Source organism: Vicia villosa, linkage group LG4 (assembly GCF_029867415.1).
Source record: "Vicia villosa cultivar HV-30 ecotype Madison, WI linkage group LG4, Vvil1.0, whole genome shotgun sequence".
NCBI lineage: Eukaryota > Viridiplantae > Streptophyta > Magnoliopsida > Fabales > Fabaceae > Vicia > Vicia villosa.
In genome coordinates, this window is record NC_081183.1 from 156,376,422 (window position 1) to 156,399,363 (window position 22,942).

A 22,942-nucleotide genomic window follows, 5' to 3' on the forward strand; every position below is an offset into this window, starting at 1 on the left:
TAACATATGTGTCTTAAGGGCACATATTAAGAGCTAAATGTGGAGATGTTTTCTTTGAAATTGAGCATTGTTTTAATTAAAAGAATAATTAAAACATTATACTTGTCGACAATGATTATTTTCTAAGTAATCGACACGTATCCCCTTACGTGGGCTTCAAACTCCTGATTTGCTTCCCCTTAGTGTTTAAACTGTTGCAAACCCACTATCAATCCGATAGCTTCCTTTGAAACTTCCTAAACACCTCTGTCAAGATATTTTACTTCCATAGGCTTATCGAGACATCCTTGGTTTAATCGACTCTTAGATTGAAAATATGCTAATTCCTTAAAATCTAATTAAGGTGTCGAACTCGACACTATTGAGGTTTAATACATTTAAACCTTTTCGAAATTTTCGACATGTTTCAAAGAAAGGGTCTTCTTAGTCTTATGGATCTGTTCTTGAAACTCTTCAAAACCAAACCTACCATATTATTCAAACCCTATTGGTCGACATGACCAATGTGTCGAAGACTAAGTCTTTTCATACTTTTATCATTTTTCAACGAGTTTGCTATCATTCCTTGTCGAATCCTATAGAGAGAATTTTCAGGCTAACAAATGTCCCCAAAAATGCCACTTTCGATCTTATGTATGAGATGGAAGAAATGTTGCGTTTTTAGTAACTACTTGATATTGTTCAAGATAGTCTACACACGTCATAGTCATCATGACATTTCCACCAAACCGTCATGTCAAGTTGCGATGGGAATAGGCTGGATCAAGTTAGACTTTGTCAAACCTGAGCTTGGCCTACTAAAAATTATAAAGCCTAAGTCTGACATGTAACCTATCATAAGCTTATTTTTTAGGCTTGAGTCTTACTTTTTCGAATGTCTATTTGGCCTATAAACCTACACAAAAACTTATTTTATTTGATCATTTATAAATAAGCAATTCAACTAATGTTTAAATAGACTAATAACTTGAAATATCAATGAGACTAAATGTTTATTTGCATTTACTTATTCAAGTTTACATATTAACATAAATTTTTCGATACTATTTAATTAAGAGAATTTATAAAAACAACTAATGACATTGTTCATAAGCTTTTGTGAGCTTATCTTCATAAGTTCTTGTCAACTTATCTTAATAAGTTCTTCAAGATAAATAAGATTTATTTTTGTATTTTATTTTAAAGTACAAATAAAATATAACAATAATAAATTTATTTTTATTTATTTAAAAAGACTGACTGATAGGTTTAAAAGGTTTTTTATGGCATGTAGCATGATATTTTTATCTAGATAGGCTTATAAAAAAGTCTAGGTCTTTTCTACTTAAAAAAGAATTCAACCTGGCCTAACCCTGTGTAGGTTAGACCATCGGCGACTATTAGTCGGTCTGACATATCCTCATCCCTAATGTCAAGGACGTCCGTGTAAATTTTCATCATTACTTCAAGTTGCTAGGACATTAATGGACCACAAAGTTAAATTGAATTAAAAGAAAATATTTAATTTTAACTTTTTCCCAAAATTTAAATGTCATTTAACCTGAATTTTAATTGGTTAATTACATGTGATTTTTACTACTTCAGTTAAAAAATTTAGAGGGTTGCTCTTTCCACTCTTAGTAGTGTAGAGTCATCCAAATGAAACCCAAAATTACCGTTCTATAAATCCTGAAGTATAATTCATCACGCATTTAAAATTAGGCGTGTTTAAAACCGAACTAGTCTAATAGAAAACCACAAAATCGAATTGAACCAAACCGAAACTGTAAAAAACCACATTTTATTTGAATATATTCGGACCATTTTACAACAGAACCGTGCGGTTCGGTTCGATTTGCAGTTTGTATTTTGCAAAACGAACGAAACCACGATATGTTACAAAATTTTACTAATATATATTTTTTAAAATTTTTAGAGAATTATGTGTATATTTTATCATGTTTGTATGATATTTATTTTAATTTATATATCATCAAAAAATATTATTCGTTTATGAATAACATTTTGACAAAATATATTTTATCGTATTATTTGTATAATATTTATTTACGAATGCAATTTCAAGTATATTATTCTTTAGATTTAAGATAAAATTGTAAGACATATTTTTGTGTATCAAATTATAAATTTATTTTGATAATTATAAAAATTTTATGGTAATGTATGAACGATTAGACACAAAATTATTTTTTCCCCTATATTTATGTATGACTAAATAATTTTTTTATAAAAAAACAAACCAACCGAATCAACTCAAACCGCATTAATTTACTTTGATTTTATTTTTGAAAATCAACTGATCCAAATCGAACTGCACGTTTTTCTCTCTTGCAGTTCGAATGCCTTCAAAACCGTACTCTAAACACTACGGAAAACAATGATAATTCATCAACTGAACTTTGGGCAGGTAATCCCGCCAAATTTGTTAGGACTTTAACTCACAAATAAACCTTAGAAATCTCTAAACATGCACGTCTCTCCTAAAAAAAGTATAGTTCTTGTTATAGTAATTTAGTAAATTATTATTATATTATTTAAAAATATTTATTCAAATTGTATTTAAAATAATAATGATAAATTATTTGTGACATATAATTTATTAAAGATAAAACAGTAATATCAATTATTTAAATATTTCTACTAGTGTAAATCACAATGGATCTTCTCCTTCCATCCAACCGTCTCCTTCAATCAAAACACATGCAATTGTATAGAAAAAAATGAAAAAAAAATGATAAATAAAATAAGAGAGAAAATGTTAGAGAGAGAGAGAGAGATAGACACATAATATGAAGGAGAGGATTATAGAAAAAATATTGAAGGAGAGGATCTAAATTCACTTTCGTTTTTATTTTCTTTTAGTTTAATAATATTTATAACTTAATTAAATTAGATTCTAACATTCCACTTGAGACTTTTCTCAAGAGTTCTTAATTTATTTCTAAAGCATTCTTTTGAAGTGACAAAAATACTCACTTATACATTTTTGAATTTTAATCAACATGAATATGAGCACCACTAAAATACAATAAACAACTCCCTACAGTCAACGCCACCAAGGCGTGTTTGAATTGGCGGTGAACAAAATTTTAGCATAATTAATTTATATTTGAATACATTTATAGAAAAGTGAGTTGAGCAATTCTAAAAATAAATTATGATAAAATTTTAGAAGCAGAATCAATTCTACTTTTGAAATTCAAAATCACTGAAAATTAATTCTACAACTCTATAATTGATTTCCATCTTCCAAAAACCAATCCAAACATGCTAGAAATGGAGCTTCTAGTTTTTACATTTTTACGGTGATCATATCCAAACATGCCATTAGGCCAATTTGTTAAAACTCAATTTTTTGGAAAACTTTCTTTTCTTGAAAAAATGTTTCATTTTTAGTTCCTTATGAGTTTTGACAACGGTTTTAGCTGGTTTTGACAACAGTTTTTTTTAAAAAACGTTGCCTAAATGCAGGGAAGGACTAAAAATAAAAACTGTAATATTTATAGGGACCAAAAACTTATTTAACCCAAAAATAAATTTAGACATTTTCATCCAACTGTCAAACATTTGGCTACAGTATAAAAAAATATTTAAACACCAAATAATTGTTTGGTTTTTTATCTTAAAAATTAGTTTTGATAACCCTTTTGAAAAGGAAGTTATCAATTATTTCTATTTAGTAATCAAAACACAGCTCTAAAGATTAATCTTTAATTTATTCAAATTTCATAATCATTTTTATAATATGGGATCGTGAAAGGCAGATCATATAAGTCCGCAGGACACAGGAACCCCACCACAGTTAAACAAAAACAGAGAGATGAGTCATGAAAATCCTGTAAATCTTTTTCTTATAATTCTTTCTTTCTTCCAAGGGAAAGAAATCACCACTCTCGGGGTAAGGAAGATCGGTGTGGTCTTGATTCCTAACCAAATTGTACATTCAAACAAAAATCTGTACACTGTTTACAGTATAAAAGGGGGGAAAAACACAGCAGCAAATCTACTGTGAGCATTCCTGTAATAAGATATGTGGTGTTATAATTAGCAAACGGAACAGAATTGACCTTAACCATCAATCAAGAAAGTATTTGGCCCCAATTTCTACTGATCCTGTAGCCACAGCTGCTTCGGCTATTTTAATCAACATTGCAGCCTTATAGGTTGCCAAATCTGCATTTTCAGCAAGAGACTGAGCCCTTTTGCGTTTTTGAATGGCTATTTCCATGGATGCTTTTGCTGAGGCCTTAGCTTGTTCAAGCCTAAGCATTGCATTCTCTTCCAAGGCCTCTTGTTCAGCTACAAAATCTGAAAATCAATACACAAGATGAGACAATTTTTAACAATACACTCTTTACAATTAATTAATATAGTCCATATAAATCAATATAGAACTGCAACTAAACAAGATGCTGGGACAAAGGGGTCTTTATTCTAGAAATTGTATTGCAAGATGAGCGGAAAAAGGTAAAGACCTTTATCCACTACCGACAACGATAAAAAAATAGGTGCATCAAATTTCAACAATAATCATATAGAAAAGGTATAAAATTACCTCTCAGCAGACTTGGCTGGTTGCTTCTGCCAAACTGACCCGGCTGTCTCTTAAATGACCTCTTCTTTCGCAGCAAAGGCTTTGGAATAAGTGGTGCTCTCTTTGATTGATGATTCTGACAAATAACCACATCAACTAGATGAGAAGGATGCAGTATAGTACTTTACATCAACACTACCACCTCAGTATTATTAGTATTTATTTTGCCGAAACAAAGATTGATATAGAAAGCTATCTAGATGTGTTCAAGGTTAAATGATCGGAATAAGTGGGCCTGAGACACTTATTTTGGGTGAAATGGATTGGGTTTACATCCCTCTTTACATTTAGAGAAAAGACATAGAAAAAATAACCACTCCTATATATAGTCCTCACTCTGGTTGAGATGAGAACCATGATCACAGCCTGACCTACTGTATTGGTTGAGATGTTTATATTTGTTGGATTGAAAAAATATATATTCCATCATTTGGATCACTAGGAGTTCTCATTTCAAGTAAAATCTAACATACGAGAAGAAACATAACTGTCACAAAGGAGCGGAAGGGACTATAAGATGTATATTAAAAGTGAACTAAAACTATGTTAGCGAATGCAAAGGCTAAGAGAAGCACATAAGAATAACTATAATACGCGTGAATTTCAAATTTTCAAAATTTTCAAAATATTCCTACAAGAAACATTGCTATTTTACCACACGCTCTTAACCAGTAACTTTTCTATGATTTCATATTCAAATGGAAAAGAGACAACCAAGATACGTTGTGTTGGGACTTGGGAAGAGATAAAAACTCCTTATAGATGATAAAACATAAATTAACATGCTTGGAGCACGCATTATGACAGATACGTGATGGTATGTTTACCTGAAAAATCCTAATTAGCAAAGAGCGTTTTTGCTTCCGTTTCCTCATCCAATAGGTATATACAGCTTCTATAACCTCCTTGCTACCAAGATCCTGACGACTACTAACCGCAGATTTTACATCAAAGGAATCATCTGGATTACAATAATAAACCTTCTCAAAAGCATCAATCATTAACTCAAAATTATCCTCTGAAACGTGTTCTTGCAACTCAATGTTGAGCTTGCTCAGCCATTCTTCATCATCAGAATCCATGTCATAATTTGCAGTTTTCCTTGCCATTGCTCTAGTTATCTCATCTCCATGCATAGATATATAAGTAGCTGGTCTCTGAAAGATAAAATTGGTACTTTCAGCATAGGAAGTGACCCCATGCACGCCTGGTACTGGAATAAATTTAGCAACAGGACCAGGGATATTTCGATCAAAACACTGCTTATAAAGGGCTTTAAAGAGAGACCAGTCCTGGCGGTTGGTAAACTCCAGCTTCCAACCATTATCTAATGAAAACATTGTTGCATTGGTGAACCGGCTGGAAGACCAAGATCGCATCACTTTTTCAGCTTTGAAGGTGCATCTTGTTAATCCATCTCTCTTTACAGTGAGAAGCCATTCTCTGGAAGCAGACGCCTCTAAAGTGACACCTGCTCCATATTCCCTGTAACACCGATCCGACTCTACGACCAATATGTTTGCTGAACAGAGAGAAGACTCTATAGTTTGTGTAGAATCTACTATGGCAGAACTTGCGTCTTTCAACCTTCCAGCAGTATTCCCATTGGTTAAGCTTCTCAGCCTCGTGCTGGAGGTCATACCAGACAGCTGGTTATTGCGTTTTCTACCACCCACTAAATTCGAAGCCACTTCTCTATTACTTCGGCGTAAAGTCATGGTAAAAGAATTATTAGCTTTCCTTTTCCTGAGTGAACTCCTCCTCTTCTGAACAATGCTTCTAGAGCTCGTAACACTTCTAAACTGTCCATTACTACTACGGGCTAGCCTGGTGCCCTTGACAGGGGAAGATAAAGATACACTGTCATTGATTTCAATAACATCAGGGATAACAGTTTCACTCTTGGAAGGTTCTCTTTCAACAGTATCAAACGAAATCTGTAGTTTATCTTTGTATTCTGGGAAATCAATTACCTCCAAATCATCCCCATCGTCACTATGTGCAATTATTGGACTATTTACAATAAAAAACGACCTAAAGAAAGAATCTAAAAGCATTGCATAATGCAGATACTCAAAATAAACTGGAACAGCAGAAAAGTCTACAGAGAACAATGGAATAAACTGTGTGATCCCAGAAAAACAACAGATTCCAGTGCTGACAGGAGGAGAACCCTGCATAATGGTTAAAAAATATAGCATGAGATCACGTAACAGTGACACGGTATGCATTTTCTTCAATTAAACAGTAACAACAAGTAAATTCAATTCAATAAATCTAGTATATAAAACACAGATAGATAAATAAGAAGTGGAAATGCAGATGAACAATATAAGAAAAAATATACCTGCAAAAACTTTACACCCTGCGAATCAAAGGCAGCATGAATCGGTTGAGACATAAAAAAGGCCAAAAGCTCAGGTAATGTAACTGTGACCCTCCTCATGTACCTCAACACCGAAACCAACAAAGACGAAAATCTACCATTTCTTCTAGCACAAGGCTTCACAACAACAGAAAGCACACTGCACACACCACTCTCCACCGTTTCTTCCCTTTTCTTTTTATAAAGTTCCAATCTTGGAGAACGGGCAGTCCTTCTCCGCTTTCTACTATACACAATACCATACATCCTGTCAACCTTGTCACCATCCCGACCCCTCTTCACTTCCCCTACCGCCCTTTCGTCTTCAGCGGTCTTTTCCGGCACAGCCGTTTTCTTAGATGGAAGTGGCTGCTTCGGGCAATCATCTCCTACCTTCCCTCTCTTGGTCTTCTCTTCGACTGATTGTTCTGGAAATAACCGCCTACCGGACCGGAGAACCCGACCCGAGTCGGATCCCTTCATAACCACTCCGAAAGCTCTAGTAGACCGCTTCATACCTGCCGCCGGCATTGCCGTACGGTTCTTTTGAGAAATTGAGTATAAACACAAAAACCGAGGACGAAGAAAACCGGAATCGAACCGGGTTAATCTTTTCGGTTTCTCACATAGAATCAAGAGTCATCGTTACTCTGAACAACGATCGCGTCTAGTAAAAAAGAAACATACATAAAAAAAAAATTAAAAAGAGGAATCGGGTGAACAGTGAAAGAAAGAGAAAAAGATTATAAAAATCGAACCTTAAATTGGAACGAAACGCAGAGAGTGAGATCGGAGAGAAGAACGTGCGATGAAGATTGAGAGAGAGATTCAGTGTTTCGACTCACTAGGGTTTATGATGAAAAAAACTGCAGATGACAGAGATAGGGAAGGAAAAGAGAGAGTCTGTTTTAAGTTTTTCAGTAGAGAGAGAAAGTGGAGAGAGGCGTCGGATTGAAAAGGTGGACGGTTGAGATTTGTTGAGCGCGCAATCCAAAGGGTTTTTTTTTTTTTTGTTCAAGTACGAGTCGTTCTTTGTTCCAAAAGAAAAGAGCGTTTTTCTTGTTTCCCAAGACAGCGTAAAGAGAGAAGAGGAAGAGTGGGAGTCGATGTCTGTAGGACACGTAGTAGCGGCCAAAGGTAAGTTTAGTGGAAAGACAGGTTTAGCCTTTAAAAAATCTTATATTACCTTATTTTATGGGTGATGGATTTTTCTTTTAAATGGCCCGTTTTTAAATAAAAAATCCTAAATACAACCTTTTATTTTTTTTTAAGTAAAAAGACAAGAGACCTCTAAACAAGCTACACTCTTAGGAAAAATGTACTCCATGACAGGGTGTGTTCCTTTTATTTTAATAGACCAATATATTTTTTAAAAAAATTTTAAGTGTAAAATTATAAATATACTAATTATTTAATAATTAAATATTATATTTGATTCAAAATCATATGTTTAGGTATTCAAAGATCTTCGTTACGATTCGTCTCAACTGTTCATTTATTAGGGGTTGCCTCTATATCACAAGTACCGGGTCTCTTAATAAAATGTTTGTTTTATGGTTTATTGTCGAAGTTGTAGGGGTCGGTGATGGTAAAGGACAGACGATGATGGAACGTCTTTGATTCGCATAAAATTTAAAGTCAATGAAGAGAATATACATGATCATTTGGATGATGGTGATGATGATGATATAGTTTGTCCGTCTAAGGGCTCTTTAGTGATTATAACAATTTATGGTGACAAATTGACGTGTTATAGTTATGGTGGTCATCGTTGTTCATTTTCTTTTGTTCACTATACTGATAAAAAAAGTATAAGATGTGTGTGTTTTCCCCGCAATGACAGTGAGACTTAGAGGATCTTGCAAGTATATTACATGTTTGGATAATAAGAACTTTCCCACGGCAGAGAGAAGTCATGTGCGATGGTTTTTAGGCTATTTAAAGAACCGCCACACGTAAGGTGAGAGGTCCTGTAGGTGACCGACGTCGCTTGGTTGCAGGCGGACAGTTAGTTTGGGAGTGTAATGCTCTTTTAGTAGTGGAGGGTATGATGACTTAGAATCTATCACTCTATCACATGGGGGTAATGTATTTATAAAGACCTATAGGACCTAGGTTTCCTCAGAAAAGGCCACTGCTACTTAGTCAAATGGTGGATAGGTGAATCCTTATTTTCAAGGGAGATGGGAGTAGATAACGACTCTGACTTTTTCTTTATCCAAGATGTAAGTTCAAGAGTGCCCCTAAGAGGGGGTGAATTAGGACTTTAAAAATTTATCTGGTTTTAGTGATGAATGATATTATTTTTCGGGTTTATGGTGAGATTATGAAAGCAATAAAGTGCAGAAAAATAAGCGACACAAGGATATATCCTGGTTCCCCTCACAATCCGAGAGTACTTCAGTCCCCTTACGCAGTAAGAGATTTCACTAATTGTTAGATATTTGTACAAGCCTAATCCCAAGATTTATCCTACAATCTTCTAACACCCAAACCACCAAGAACAATCCTCTTGGATTTATCAAGTTGAAATGAGAACAATCCTATCACTTTCAACTTCTTGTTTCCAACAATCCTAAAAACAAGGAATACACTTCACACAATCTTAATTCCAACAATCCTGAAAAAATAAGATGTGATACAAAAAAAGAGTTTTTGAATAAATAAGTTTGTAGTATATAAATCCTATGAAGGACTTCTTCTCTTTCAAATATGAAACTCAAGAACAATATACTCTCTTAAGTGCTCAAGATACTTTTTGAATATGATATGAAAAATATGACTCAAAAGTATCACTTGATAAAATTTGTGTTATATGAGAATATGCAGAGAGTTTTTCTATTTGATTGAAAGAGGTAATTGAAAAATATAACTTTGAAGTTAATTTATAGTAGAGTTACAAACCCTTCAAAAACATGGCAATGGTTGATAGAAAATCAGAATATTTATTCTTGAAAAGATATATTGAAGAGGTGTAATTATACGAAGTATTTTTCACTTCTGTTTCATGTGCAATTGATTGCACTAAAACTATAATCGATTGCATAGACTACCAACGTTTAAAACTACAATCGATTGCATAGACTGTCAATGTTAAAAAAAATTGAAAATAAAACAGATGACAACCGATTGCACATAAAGGACTATCGATTGCACTAAGTGAAAATGACAAATTTATAACTAAGAAAGTGCCTGCAATCGATTGCACTCAAACTGCAATGGATTGCACTAAAAGTGCAACTGATTGCACTAAGTAAAAAAGTGAAAATATGTGTTGGCTTAGTGTGCTACAATTGATTGCTCATATATGCAATTGATTGCACTTTTGAAAAACTTGCAATTGATTGCACAAAAACTGCAATTGATTGCACTTTTGAAAACTTTGAAATTTTTCTAAGTTAAAATCATGAATCATGCAAGTCTTCAACTTTATAACCAAGAATATCAATCTAATTTCAAAATATATTTTTCACATGTTATATGCATGAATTAAAATGATTGAACACTAAAATTGTATGTGGTAAGAGTTTCATATACCTTGAAACTTGATCATAAAATTTGAACAAAGTCATGCATAGTTTTCCTTCTTCTTTGATTATGTACATGGTCTTGAGAGTTTTAAAATTGTCTTCATCAAAACAAAATATTGGAGAAGCTTGAGTTCACACAAGACACGTCTTATCCCACGTTTTATTTTCCTACATGGGCGAGGAAGGCTTAAGGATGAGGCGATACCTCTCTTCGGGAGATCTCATGTTGTCGCCTTCTCCTAGGGTGGTCCTAGGGCATCGCCTTAGGCAGGGATTTTTGCAAATATAACGCTACATAGTCCCTCAGACATGAGACTTTCAGTAGATAGCGAAGTGTTTTTTACCCGCGCCTAATAGAAGTGTCCCAATAACTGATTCTTCCCCTTGCAAAGCTTTAGTTGACCTTAGGGGTCCATGCTTTTATGGAAGATAATGCATAGCTCGGCTGGCGGGCTGTTAAGTCCCTCAGACGAGGCGCCTTGACCTTTCAGGCGGGACTTCCACCGGGCCCTCAAGCAAGACTGGAAATCTAGTCTCTGGGGCTTGACATAGGTCGCACCTCTTAGGCCATAAATGGAAGATTTTGATATTTAGTCATTACCATTCATTAAGAGAATTTTTCAATCAATTTTAGACTTAACCAAGAAAAAATAATTGATTAAATGATTAGGTATAGTCGATTATTTAGTTGGAAAAAAACTTTCAACCAATCATACACTCCCCTGATTAGTTAGCTATGCCTAAAAAAAATGTGAGATTTTATCAAATAAAGATAGTCCTTAAAACATTTTAGGCGTGTGTATGTGAGTTGTCTTAGTATCTTAGGAGTTACTCTCTTACTTTCACAAGACTATGACCACTTAAATAGACAAGACCAAACAAGTTTTCACACTTCTTTTCTTTTAGAACCATGAAGCTTTCAAATTCATTTGTCATATACATCGATTATAGCGATTATATAAGAACTTCATTGAAACCTTGAATCTTCTACTTGATGAGACTTGAGATATCTTCAAGTTAATCACCGTCACTAAAGAGTTAGAAATATATCATCACCGACTTCAAAATATCAAAATAACATAACATAGATCCATATTCTACCCCTTGTTTGATGATGTCATTCTTTTCTCAATAAAGTGGTAAAAGAAAAAATAGATAAATTTTGAATTAGTTATTCTACCCCTTATTTCTGCCGTATAGTCGACTTCTCACTAGTGCAAAAAGTTTAATATAATTTTAAAATTTACACCCAATATATTAAAAACGGGTGTAATTGAGAAATGTGATGGCAATTTCGTAAATAAAATGTCATTTCAAGCATTATCATATGACAATATACACCCTATTTTTTAAAAACGGGTTTAAATTAAAAATATTATTATAATCAAATCTCAATTACTCCCTTTAAACTAAAAATCGGGTGTAAATTTATATATTAAAAAAATTATTTAATTTAATTTTATAACTCAAAATATATAATGTATATAACATATTAACAAATAATTTAAATATTATTAACAAATTATTGATTAAATATTAATGGGTCTAAATTATTATTAATAAATTTATAAGATAAACATATTAATGGCATAGTAACAAAACTCTAATTTCATAGTACTGAACAAAACTCTCGTTCTAAACTCAGTTTTTAACAAATTTCACCAAAACCCTACTAACGAACGAAAAGAACTCTTGCACCTTCTCCATCTTCCATCATCTTCCTCGCTCGCTCGCATTTTCTTCCATCCACAACCTATTTCCTATGCTTCACATCGTTCGCCCTGTGTCTTTAGGGCACACTTCCACTTCATTCTTTCCCTTCAAACCTTCTCACCCTTCTTCTTCATTTCTTTTTCATTCGCATTCCACATGGAGCAAACTCCTCTCTTATCTTTCAAGTTAAAGCAGTCTAACCAACCCCGCATCACTTCTCAAGCATCATCACACAGGCACGAAGCTAATGCACATTCTCCAAGGTTCAATTTTGCATTTGTATTCACGCTTTTGTTTACACACAAATTAATGCAATGTTTACAATCATAAAGTTGTGTGTGTTGAAATGAAGAATCAGTTGTTCATGGACTATCTGAAACGATCGTTGTAGTTTCGGGTAGAAATGAAGCTCCGTCGTAACTGAAGAAGCGATTCCACAACACATTCATACATTTCATTTTTCATCACAAACCCTAATTCACATCGAGATCCGAACGAGTATAGTAGAGTTTCGGAGAGATCCGAATCTTCAATGGCACATTGAAGAGCGAAATTGCTGTTCCTTCTCTGCGCTCTTTGTTATGCACTCAATTCCTTTGCCGTGTAATTTTCCTGCTTTTTGTTTTCTCATTTCCATTTCTCTGTTTGCGATTTCTTTGGAAAATTCTGATTCTGTATTTGTTTGTTTGATGTTTTCGTATGCAGAAAGAGCTATTACGATATACTGCAAGTGTCGAAGAGTGCGGGGGATGATCAGATTAAGAAAGCGTATAGGAAACTGGCATTGAAGTATCATCTTGATAAGAATCCGGGGAATGAAGAAGCTAATAAGAAATTTGCGGAGATTAACAATGGTAGTATATATGTATACATGTATCGTTGCTTTTGTTTGTTTTTATTTGGTATTTTCATGATGTAGTTTGTGAAAATAAGATTTTTAATGTGCTATAAACTATTTTCAGAAGCTATCATTGAGAGCTTATGAAAATAAGCTGAAAATAGGTTATGATTATGTCATAAGTGGTTTGTATAAGCATTCCAAAAAAGTCTCACAAGCCAAAGAATCAACATTAAAAACATGATGAGCTGAAAGAAAAAGTAACATGTCAGCTTGCATAATCTGCTCTGAATCATAAAAGTCTCCTCTGTTCTGCTTGAAGGTATTAATAGCACCGTTATTGCTCATGGAGCTAGAGGCAGTGGCAAAACTCAATTAATTCAGGTTTGAATCAATTTTGTTTATGAAAAATATTTCTATGAAACTTTTATTTTATTTTTTTAGGGCTATTTCGGAGTTTCTCTCCGTGGCTGAGAAAAATGAGAAATTTAAATCTTGGTTAGTATTTGTCATGTGTTTAAGATTCACCTGATTAAGGATTTAACATTTTGCTTTTTTTCAAAAGGGATGCTTGTGTTTTGGTAGTTCCTTTTGAGCCTTGAAGTGCAACAACTTTTATCTCCGGTAATTTATCCTGCAGCTTACAAAAATGCAGAAGATATGAATTCCCATTCTGTTTTCCTGCATGTTCTTAAAGATTCCATTCGCAGGTAGATATACTTGAATTTATTTTTCATTGCTAACATCATGAATTTGGGGAATTGGTTGCTGATCCGGTCACCCGTGAACTCTTGCATTACACAGAGAAGCCTGAAACTTTTGTATGTTTGTGTTATTATGATATGTCTTTAATTGGTGAACTAAAATTATTAAATTGTTTCTGTTTAGTGTCTTATGCTACCTGCTTATCTGAATGCAGGTTAGTGACCTTATAAACTGCGGTGTGTATATATTTACACCAGATATCTTTACTGCTATTGAGGGTGTTTCTTCTAATTGGAAAGACAGAGGCGAGTGAATTATCTTAGGCCACATCCATTATTAAAGATGTGAAAATCTTCATCTATTTAATTTCTGCCGGATGAAAGGATTGTAAATAACTGGAGTTTGTCCTCCTTTATGTTAACTAATATAATTCATATGTCATTTTATTTTGCAGCTAACTTAAGGCGTGTCTCCAGCTTTGAAGCAATGGTGCCAGACACGAGGTTTGAAGTTTCCTGTTTTTAAAAACTTAGCTGACCCGAACTTTCTGAAATTTCAATCTGATCATTAGTAATATCAACAAGAATAGTTCATGCAATGAACTTTAGCTTAAGTTCTCGTCAATTATCTAAACACTTTGCATATTTATAACTGTGTATGTATGCATATAAGAAAATAACATCAGTGTTGTTGAGCTGAGAATGCTATATGATGGATGTGTGGTCACACAAAACTAGATAGTATTTGGAATGAAATTATTGGGGAGAAAGTACAGATAACTCTTCCTATTAGAATAGAATATAGCATCTTCACTTAGGCAGGTAGTACATGTGTGGAGAAAACCCATAAAAAGCACCATTAAGGAGCGTCGGTAAAATGGACGATAATCCATCAGTTAGAGGTAACAAGAGACTAAGTAGGTGGAGAAAAATTTGATGGTTGTTCTTGTTGTATGTGCACAGTGTGAAAATAAGGGTAGTTTATATACATGATGTTTATTTATTTTTGTTATGTATTTGAATTTCATAAGGAGCTATCATCTACCGGAGGGAATGTGGTGCCAACTTTTTATAAGTCTTCTGGTATTTCAAAGAAAAATAAGGACTTTGTGGTAGACTCCAAGGATCAACAGGTACTTTTTTTTTGTATCAAGTGACGTGGTAGATGGTAGTTGTATGCTGAAGTGAAAGAGTTGGGTTTGTCTGGAAATTTGGAAGTGTTTTAGGGTTCTTTAATTGTTTTGTGGAAACTTAAATCTCAGTTTTGGGTTGTGAAATCTTAAAGCATAATTTGCATTTGTTATGCATACATGATAATTGAATTAAACATAGGATTGTGGTGTGACCAACGAGAGTTGGATTCAGCTCTACTCGTAGGACTGAACACTGTTATAGAGCCAGTTTGGATAAAATTTTCTACGAGCAGCACTTATAGAAAATGTAAAGTTGAATGTCTTAACTATGATATTATAACAATTGGACTTTTATAAGTTGAAATCAACTTATATACCTCAGGTTGTTTAGAAGCCCCCCTCTAACCTCTCTATAAGCAGCATTAGACTTACAAAAGCTTATTGTTTTATGGTAGAAATTAAATGCATATTCCAGTTGAAAAACTCCCATGAGCCAAAATGATTGTTTGTTTTAGCATACTTTTCATTGTCTTTTCAAATGATTATATTTAATTTCAGGTTGAATCAAGTAACTTACAAGACTCAGATTTCTTCAATGCTGTTGTGAAGGTGAGGTTTGGCTCTTTATATTCTTGTTTACAAACTATTGTTTGTTTTGTAATGCCATGCCTTAGAGGCCTGTAATGTCTCACCTCAAATTGCAGAGACTAAAACTGCCACCGATATCTGCCACGGAAACTTGCTCTGTCGTGCTTCGTCGTAGTGGAAAATCGAATCGTCGTATTGGGATTATGTTGTCTTACAATAAACTATGATCACAGTTGGTTTGATAATCTAAATGATGCAATTGGTATCATGTCTGACCATTCTCCTAACATTCTAATTCATTATATTCTATTTTTTCTGCTTAGTCGATTCGTTACTCGATAAAGAGTTTGTATGGTTGTCTAAGGCACAGAAACATGAGTGGAGGATAAAAGCAAAGGATTCAACTAGCTAGAGCAGTCTACAATGATGCAGATATCTATCTTCTCGATGATCCTTTCAGTGCAGTTGACGCACATACATGCAGATATCTATCTTCTTGATGATTGAGAGAGATAAGCACTATCCACTTAGCCTCATTTCAACATGTGCTTCTGTCTGGCACTACACTGTAAGGTCTCTAATCAATTTCTATAATATTCCTAACTAATGTTTTAATAATGTTCCAATTAGTTTCAAAATCAATGATAGACAGAGTCCTAAGCTAACGTGGCATTTTCTTTTTTTATTAGGAAGTGGATAGGTGACACTGCATTTTGCCAATATTTGTGCCTAGCATGTGTCCATGGTATCTATATAGCTAAAAGGAAAAAGAGTAACTAAAGAAGAAGTGATAATTAATTAGCTGGACCTTATATCAGGATGTTAGGCTTTGCCATATAGTGTTAGGCTTTGCCATATGTTATTTGATAAATTTTTTCACTTATGGAAGTTTGGGTTTCAAGAATACTTTGCAAAATGGAAGGATAATAAATTAAACTGTGATGTGTTATTATATTTTCTCTGACTTTAGCCCACTAGACTTTTTGGCACCGTGGAATTTTTGTATTAGTGACATAACATTAGTAGTAGTAGTATAGTTGTTAGAATTTTGGTAAAAAAAAAGTAAATTAAATAAGCGGATTAGTTCGGTTAAAGATTGGCCTTTTAATGGATGGGTCTAAAAGCCAAGTCCCCTATGGATATATACAAGGTTTGACACTGAGAATAAATTTAGTCCCGCCTCAATGAATCCCGGTACATGTGTAGTTTTTACATCTAATGCCCTAAGATTAGAAATGTAGATAATTAAATTATGGTCCAATTTGATGAAAGGGCATGTAAATAAATCATGCTCTTTTAATTTGAGGTACAAACAACTATTAGTTTTGCTGCTTGCATATGTTTTCTTTTAAATCTACGCTTTTTTTATTAATAGTTGCAAGTGATTGTTAACAATTGGTTATGATTTTTTATACATGTGTTGAACTTGGTGCTCATATTTTAAAAGCCAAAAAATAATCTGCAATGCAAGTATGTGTGAAGTTATTTTGAAGATTGACTTTTCAAACACGAGGAACACGGGAGGACTAGTGTTGTAGCATGCCCGATATGTCTTCATTACTAGTTTATGGATCATATAAATTCCATTTGTGATACTTATATTATCCATGTGATATATCAGGGTATGATTTCACCCTGGGATGTTGACTCTGGTCTGGTACAACTTCGCAAGTGCTTTCCCATGAAAGATGTGTATGGCATGAAATAAATAAATGATTTTTTTGGTGGATATGCAGTATAAAAGTCTCTTAGAACCTGAATGTTTATCATCATTGACACTTTCGACGCTTTCCGAACTGCCCAACAAGTGGTATCAGAGTCATGGTTAGACTCGTCAAAACCGCGGTATGGTTACCATCGATACATGTGGCTCTTTCTTGTAGTAACACTTTCTTGTAATAATTTCTTGTGTCTTGTTTTTTTGCATACAGAAAACAATTGCTTCTCTAGGGTGTGGTATTTTGGCCATGGATGAATTCAATGCTACATGTGGAAAGCGGTTGGATTCAATTGGACTAGAGAACACCGAAGCTAACCGTCAATCATGACGTAAAATTATATATGAAGAAAGTTATGACTTTGTTAAAATATAATTTTTATGTGTATGATTTTATAATACTTGAAATATTATGACTGTACATGATTTTGTATACTTTTTGGTTAATATTAAAAATATTTTGACTTAGTTAAAATATGATTTTTATGTGTATGATTTTATAGTATTTGCAATATTATGATTGAAAATGAAATATAACTAAATGGTGTATATGAAATAGGGTGTAAATAGATATAATTGTTCATTCATAAATGGCGTATTTACACCCGATTTTTATTAAAATAGGGTGTAATTAAAACATAATTAAGCCCAATTACACCCGATTTTTATTAAAATAGGGTGTAATTAATTCCAATGACACCCGATTTTTATTAAAACAGGACTTAATTAAAACGTAATTAAGCCCATTTACACCCGATTTTTATTAAAACAGGGTGTAATTAAAACGTAATCACGCCCAATTACACCCGATTTTTATTAAAACAGGGTGTAATTAAAAACGTAATTACGCCCAATTACACCCGATTTTTATTAAAACAGGGTGTAATTAAAAACGTAATTACGGTCAATTACACCCGATTTTTGTTAAAAATAACGGGTGTCAATTCGTTAGACATTTCTCACCCTGTGGATATACACCCGATTTTTATTAAAAATAATTGGTGTAAATTAACATTTTTGTACTAGTGTCTGGTTTACCCTACGTAAAAAAAAATTGTGATTCACCTTGCTACATAAAGATTATGTCGTTTTTTCTAAGCCCTTTTTCCATAAAGTCTAAAACGACATAATCTTCATGTAGCAATGTAAGAATCACAATTTTTTAAAGATGAATAAATCAGAAATCATCTATGATAGGAGTAAAATGATATTAACCTTATTATAAATAAATTTGAAACATTGTATATCTTTGGTGTAGTGTGAGGATTACTTTTGATTTTGTATCTTAATTTTGAAGTTTTTCACTTCTGCTTAAATGGTTGTTTAATTTTATAAAATATCATTTTCTTTTTTATAATAAAGGTCATGGGTTGATTTTTAATTATTGAAGAAAAAAAAGAATGTAATAGAAGAAAAAAAAAGTTTGAATAAGTTAGGAGATTGTCTCATTAGGCTCTCTATGTGATTGAAATTATATTATTCACTTCTTAAATTATACTTTCTTCTATGTTTCCTCAATGAGTGATCTAACCTACCATTTCACACACATTAAGAAAAATGTGTAAAAATAAGATAGAGAATAGTATTTTTACTATAGTACCCTTATCATGTATTGAGAATGATGAAATTTTTATTAATTAGAGGGTAGAATTTAAAAAACGTATTGAAATTTGAAATTATTTATTCATTTTGGAACATCATTTTATTTCGAACTAGTAGGAAACCCGTGCTATCGCACAGGTCTGGTCGAGGATTCACATACATGTATTTAAATATCACTTGTAAAGTTCTTTTATATAAATCAATCATATATTTAACCAAAATGCAAACAAATTTTAGTCAATGTTAATTCCAAAAACATAATAGTTAACAATGAAAGAGCTAATAATACATCATTTTTTTAGCTCTTTAAGTAAAAACAATAAACATGATTCATATTATCAAAATTCAAATGACATCATATTTTCAGTGAGATAACATTAATATATTTATAACTTATAATCATTTATCAAAATTTAATTGATGTGTTTGGAATATCAAACATAATATAACTTATTTTGCAGTTCATAAATATTCACGTAATTTCAATCAATAACTGATATCTCATAGATATATTTACATCTACCCGTCAATTAATTTTATAACTTCAAATATATAAAACACTAACAAAAGAAATAGTTAAAAGATAGACATTAAAATGATCCGTCAATCACTGGTATCTCATAGATACATTCACATCTACCCGTCAATTCAGATGAGTTAAGAAACCCCAGTTGAATATTACCTTTAATGTATATTATTATAATATAAAAAATATATAATTTAATTAGTTTAAAAAATATAATTTTAATTAAGAAATTAAACATAGTTAGAGAATAAAATTTATTAAACCTATTTGAGATATTAGCTCATTTTTTTTCAAACCTAAAATGTATGACATCTCCCGTCTATTATTAAAAGTTTCTACGTTTAATGTATACTTAAAATATTTAAAAATTAAACAAATAATAAAAATAAAAATACGTTAATAGAGTAATTAGATCTATGTACAATTATAAAACAATAGAAATTTAAAACCTATGTATGGTAAATAATATATATTTATTCTCATATATTTAAAATAATCACATTAAGTAGTCTCCATTTGATAGTATAATAAATATAAAATCTCAAATTTAAAATGCTTTGTAACTTATTCCCGTTTATAAAAACAAAGGTAGTTTATTCAATTTATAAAATTGACTATATTAATAAATTTTTATCTTTTATCATTATTTTTTATGATTACCATTTATCATTAAATTTTCATGACTACCCATTAACATATTTTTAACATGATTACAATTAAGAAGTTAATTAGAAAAAATTCTGAAATTTTTTTAGTTATTTCATAAGTTTAAAAAATTAAAAAATCTCAATTAGTTTTGCTTTGTTTTATTAACCTTTTTATAAAAGTCTAAATAATTTCAAAATAAATTTTATCTCAACTAAGGATCTAAATAATTACAAAATAATTTTTCATAATAGTTTTATTTATAGTTAATATATTACTAAAATTTTAAAAAGAAAAATAAATTTAATAACAACAACCACATAAATTTTGAATACTAAAAATTATATTATATTTAAAAAATTATATGTTTGAACATTAAATTAAAATTTTGAATACTATTTTCATAAAACAAAATATATAAATTTGTAACGTATAATGCATATCCTAATTTTGCTAATAGTATAATGACTTTATTTAAGAGAAAGAAAATAATAATGTGAATTTAATTTTTTTAAATTTTAAAATAAGAAGTTTTTTATTAATGGTGGTAAATTAAAAAACACAGTATATTTTTATTTTCAAATTACGATTAATTTAGTATAAAAAAATTAACAATTTTTTTAAAGTGGTTTAGAGTTTCAGGGAGAAAAATAAAGAATGAGGATAAAAAAATGGTATAGTTTCGAGAGAAAATAATAAAAGTTAATTTTATTTTTTTTCATTTTATAATAAGAATTTATTTTATTAGTGGGATCAGTGGAAAGACACGTACATTTTTTTTATGGATGAAATAAGTGCATTTTAAATATTTTATTATCAAATTATAATGATTTATTTAGGAAAAAGAGATTTTAAATGTAACTTCAAAAAAGTATTGGAACATCCTATAATATATTAACAAAATTAGAAAAAGTTAAAAAGGTAAAGCGACATATAATAAAAAATGGCGAGAATAATTATGAGGAATTATTTAATTTTCAATTTAGTAATAATAATTTCATTCGATAATAAAATTTCTTAAAGTCTACGTTAAATGATAGCTTGAGCATTATTATTGTAATTATCATTTAACTACCTTTAAGATTTAAGAAAATTAAAAATTTGAATGGAAAGCTAAAAAAAATTGGGTTTCCACTTTTCATCTCCCGTATAACCTTTCAAATGAATTGCATTGAACAGTAAAAATTGAGATTTAAAATAAGTATTGTATAGATGTGCCAATATAAACATCAATCAAGCGAAGATCTAATTATAAACATTTAATATTATAACAAAATTAAATAACTTGCTTATATAAATTATTATGAGTACTAATTTAAATACACATTATATATTAATGTTTGATTTTATATATTAATGTTTGATACTCCTACATTTTATTAATACAGAATATTTATGTGTCATACTAATTTAAATACACATTATATATTAATGTTTGATATTATATATTAATGTTTGATACTCCTACATTTTATTAATACAAAATATTTATGTGTCATAAGTTGTCTTTAACTCGTTTTGATGTCATGAAGAAATTGTCTTCAAAAAACCTTCAACTATATTTAATCCAAATATAAATATTTTTTCGGTCAACTTTTAAAAAAATACAAATATTTTTTAATCATATACATAATTAAATAAAATATCAAAGATTAAATAAAATATCAAAGATCTGCAACAAAAGTTATTGGTGTTACCTATATTTATAAATATTTAAAAAAAAATCTGCATATATTTAAAAAAAACTGCATATGTAAATTTAAGCAGCAATGTTTGACAACAAAAGAATAATGGCACAGAATAACATTTGGTGACTAAAACTAATAATTTTAAAAATTGATAAAAAGGAATCTAATTATATTTAAAATTTGAGTCACATTGCATGTACCCAAGATAATTATAGTCGAACCTTTTGATAGGAAGATGTAAAGAAATCCTGCTAAAAGTTTCAAGGTACATGCACAAAGATTAACCGTAAATTCTCAATATTAAAATGAATAAAATGAAATTCATGAACAAACTTTTTCAAATTTGATTCATCCACTGTCCTCTTCATACCCACTATAAGTTTTAACTCATTTTGCACTCATTGATCTTGACATTTGTATACCTGCTACCATTGCAGAACCTTGGCTCTAATTAAAAAGGCTTATTAAAAAGGAGAGTTGAAAAATACTATGAAGATCTATTAAGAAATAACATCCAGCAATGTAAATTCAGTTGTGGTTGGAAGAACATAATCTAATGCTTCTTCAACTATTTCCTCTATCACATATTATTTGCTGGAAAAATTGTTAAATGATTGGTTTAAACATTATCAGTATCAATATATATCCACTTGCATGTCAATTTATATTCAATTCAATTGGTAAGTTATACAAAAGAAAGAAAAAAAACATGAATAAAAATAAAAAGGATATTGTCAAAATGGTTGAAACACAACCAACAACAAAGATAAAGATAGAGAAGAATATAACACTACACAGAAATATCAAGACTGGGGATTTCATTAACAATTTCAATAATACTTCTCTTTCGCATCAATCCCGTCCAAATTTGTGAAATTCCATTAAAATAACACAGATTAATTTTGCAACATAAAACAACAGAAATCCTCATATCCAGTCTCTTCCACTTTCTCTTCCCCTTCATCGTCTTCTTCTTCTCCCCCGTCTATGTCCTTCATTCTTTTACAAATTCAAACAACGAATCAAGAAAAATATATGTGAAACTGCATCAATTTTGTGCCATAATTTAGTTATTGAGTTTGAATCAGGGTTTTAGGGTTGAAGGAAGAAAATTACCTGAGAAATTATTGAAACAGCTAGGATTTTTGGATGAACAACAAATTATGGAACTATCTTTATATCCTCTGCAGAAAATCAATGGTTTTGCTCTTGGGTAAGGATGCTTTGAGTGGAAAATCGTGAAACGTGTGAGAAGTTCCCAATTTTCGGTTGGCTGCTCATATTCCGCAGCCATTATTA

General features: G+C 31.4%; 1 protein-coding gene and 1 long non-coding RNA gene across 2 annotated transcripts; one reads left to right on the forward strand and one right to left on the reverse strand.

The window, feature by feature from the left end:
* Positions 1 to 3,825: 3,825 nt before the first annotated feature.
* LOC131595637 (uncharacterized) lies at positions 3,826 to 8,063 on the reverse strand. The gene is made up of 5 exons (XM_058868043.1): positions 7,718 to 8,063; positions 6,942 to 7,626; positions 5,422 to 6,768; positions 4,556 to 4,670; positions 3,826 to 4,308 (listed from the first exon to the last, which is right to left on the reverse strand). The coding sequence occupies exons 2-5, from the start codon at positions 7,488 to 7,490 to the stop codon at positions 4,076 to 4,078; spliced, it is 2,244 nt and encodes a 747-aa protein (XP_058724026.1). The 5' UTR covers positions 7,491 to 7,626; positions 7,718 to 8,063; the 3' UTR covers positions 3,826 to 4,075.
* Positions 8,064 to 12,309: 4,246 nt separating this feature from the next.
* LOC131600049 (uncharacterized) lies at positions 12,310 to 13,423 on the forward strand. Its single transcript, XR_009282982.1, has 3 exons — positions 12,310 to 12,805; positions 12,908 to 13,056; positions 13,363 to 13,423. It is a non-coding gene; the product is annotated as an uncharacterized LOC131600049 (long non-coding RNA).
* Positions 13,424 to 22,942: the final 9,519 nt, after the last annotated feature.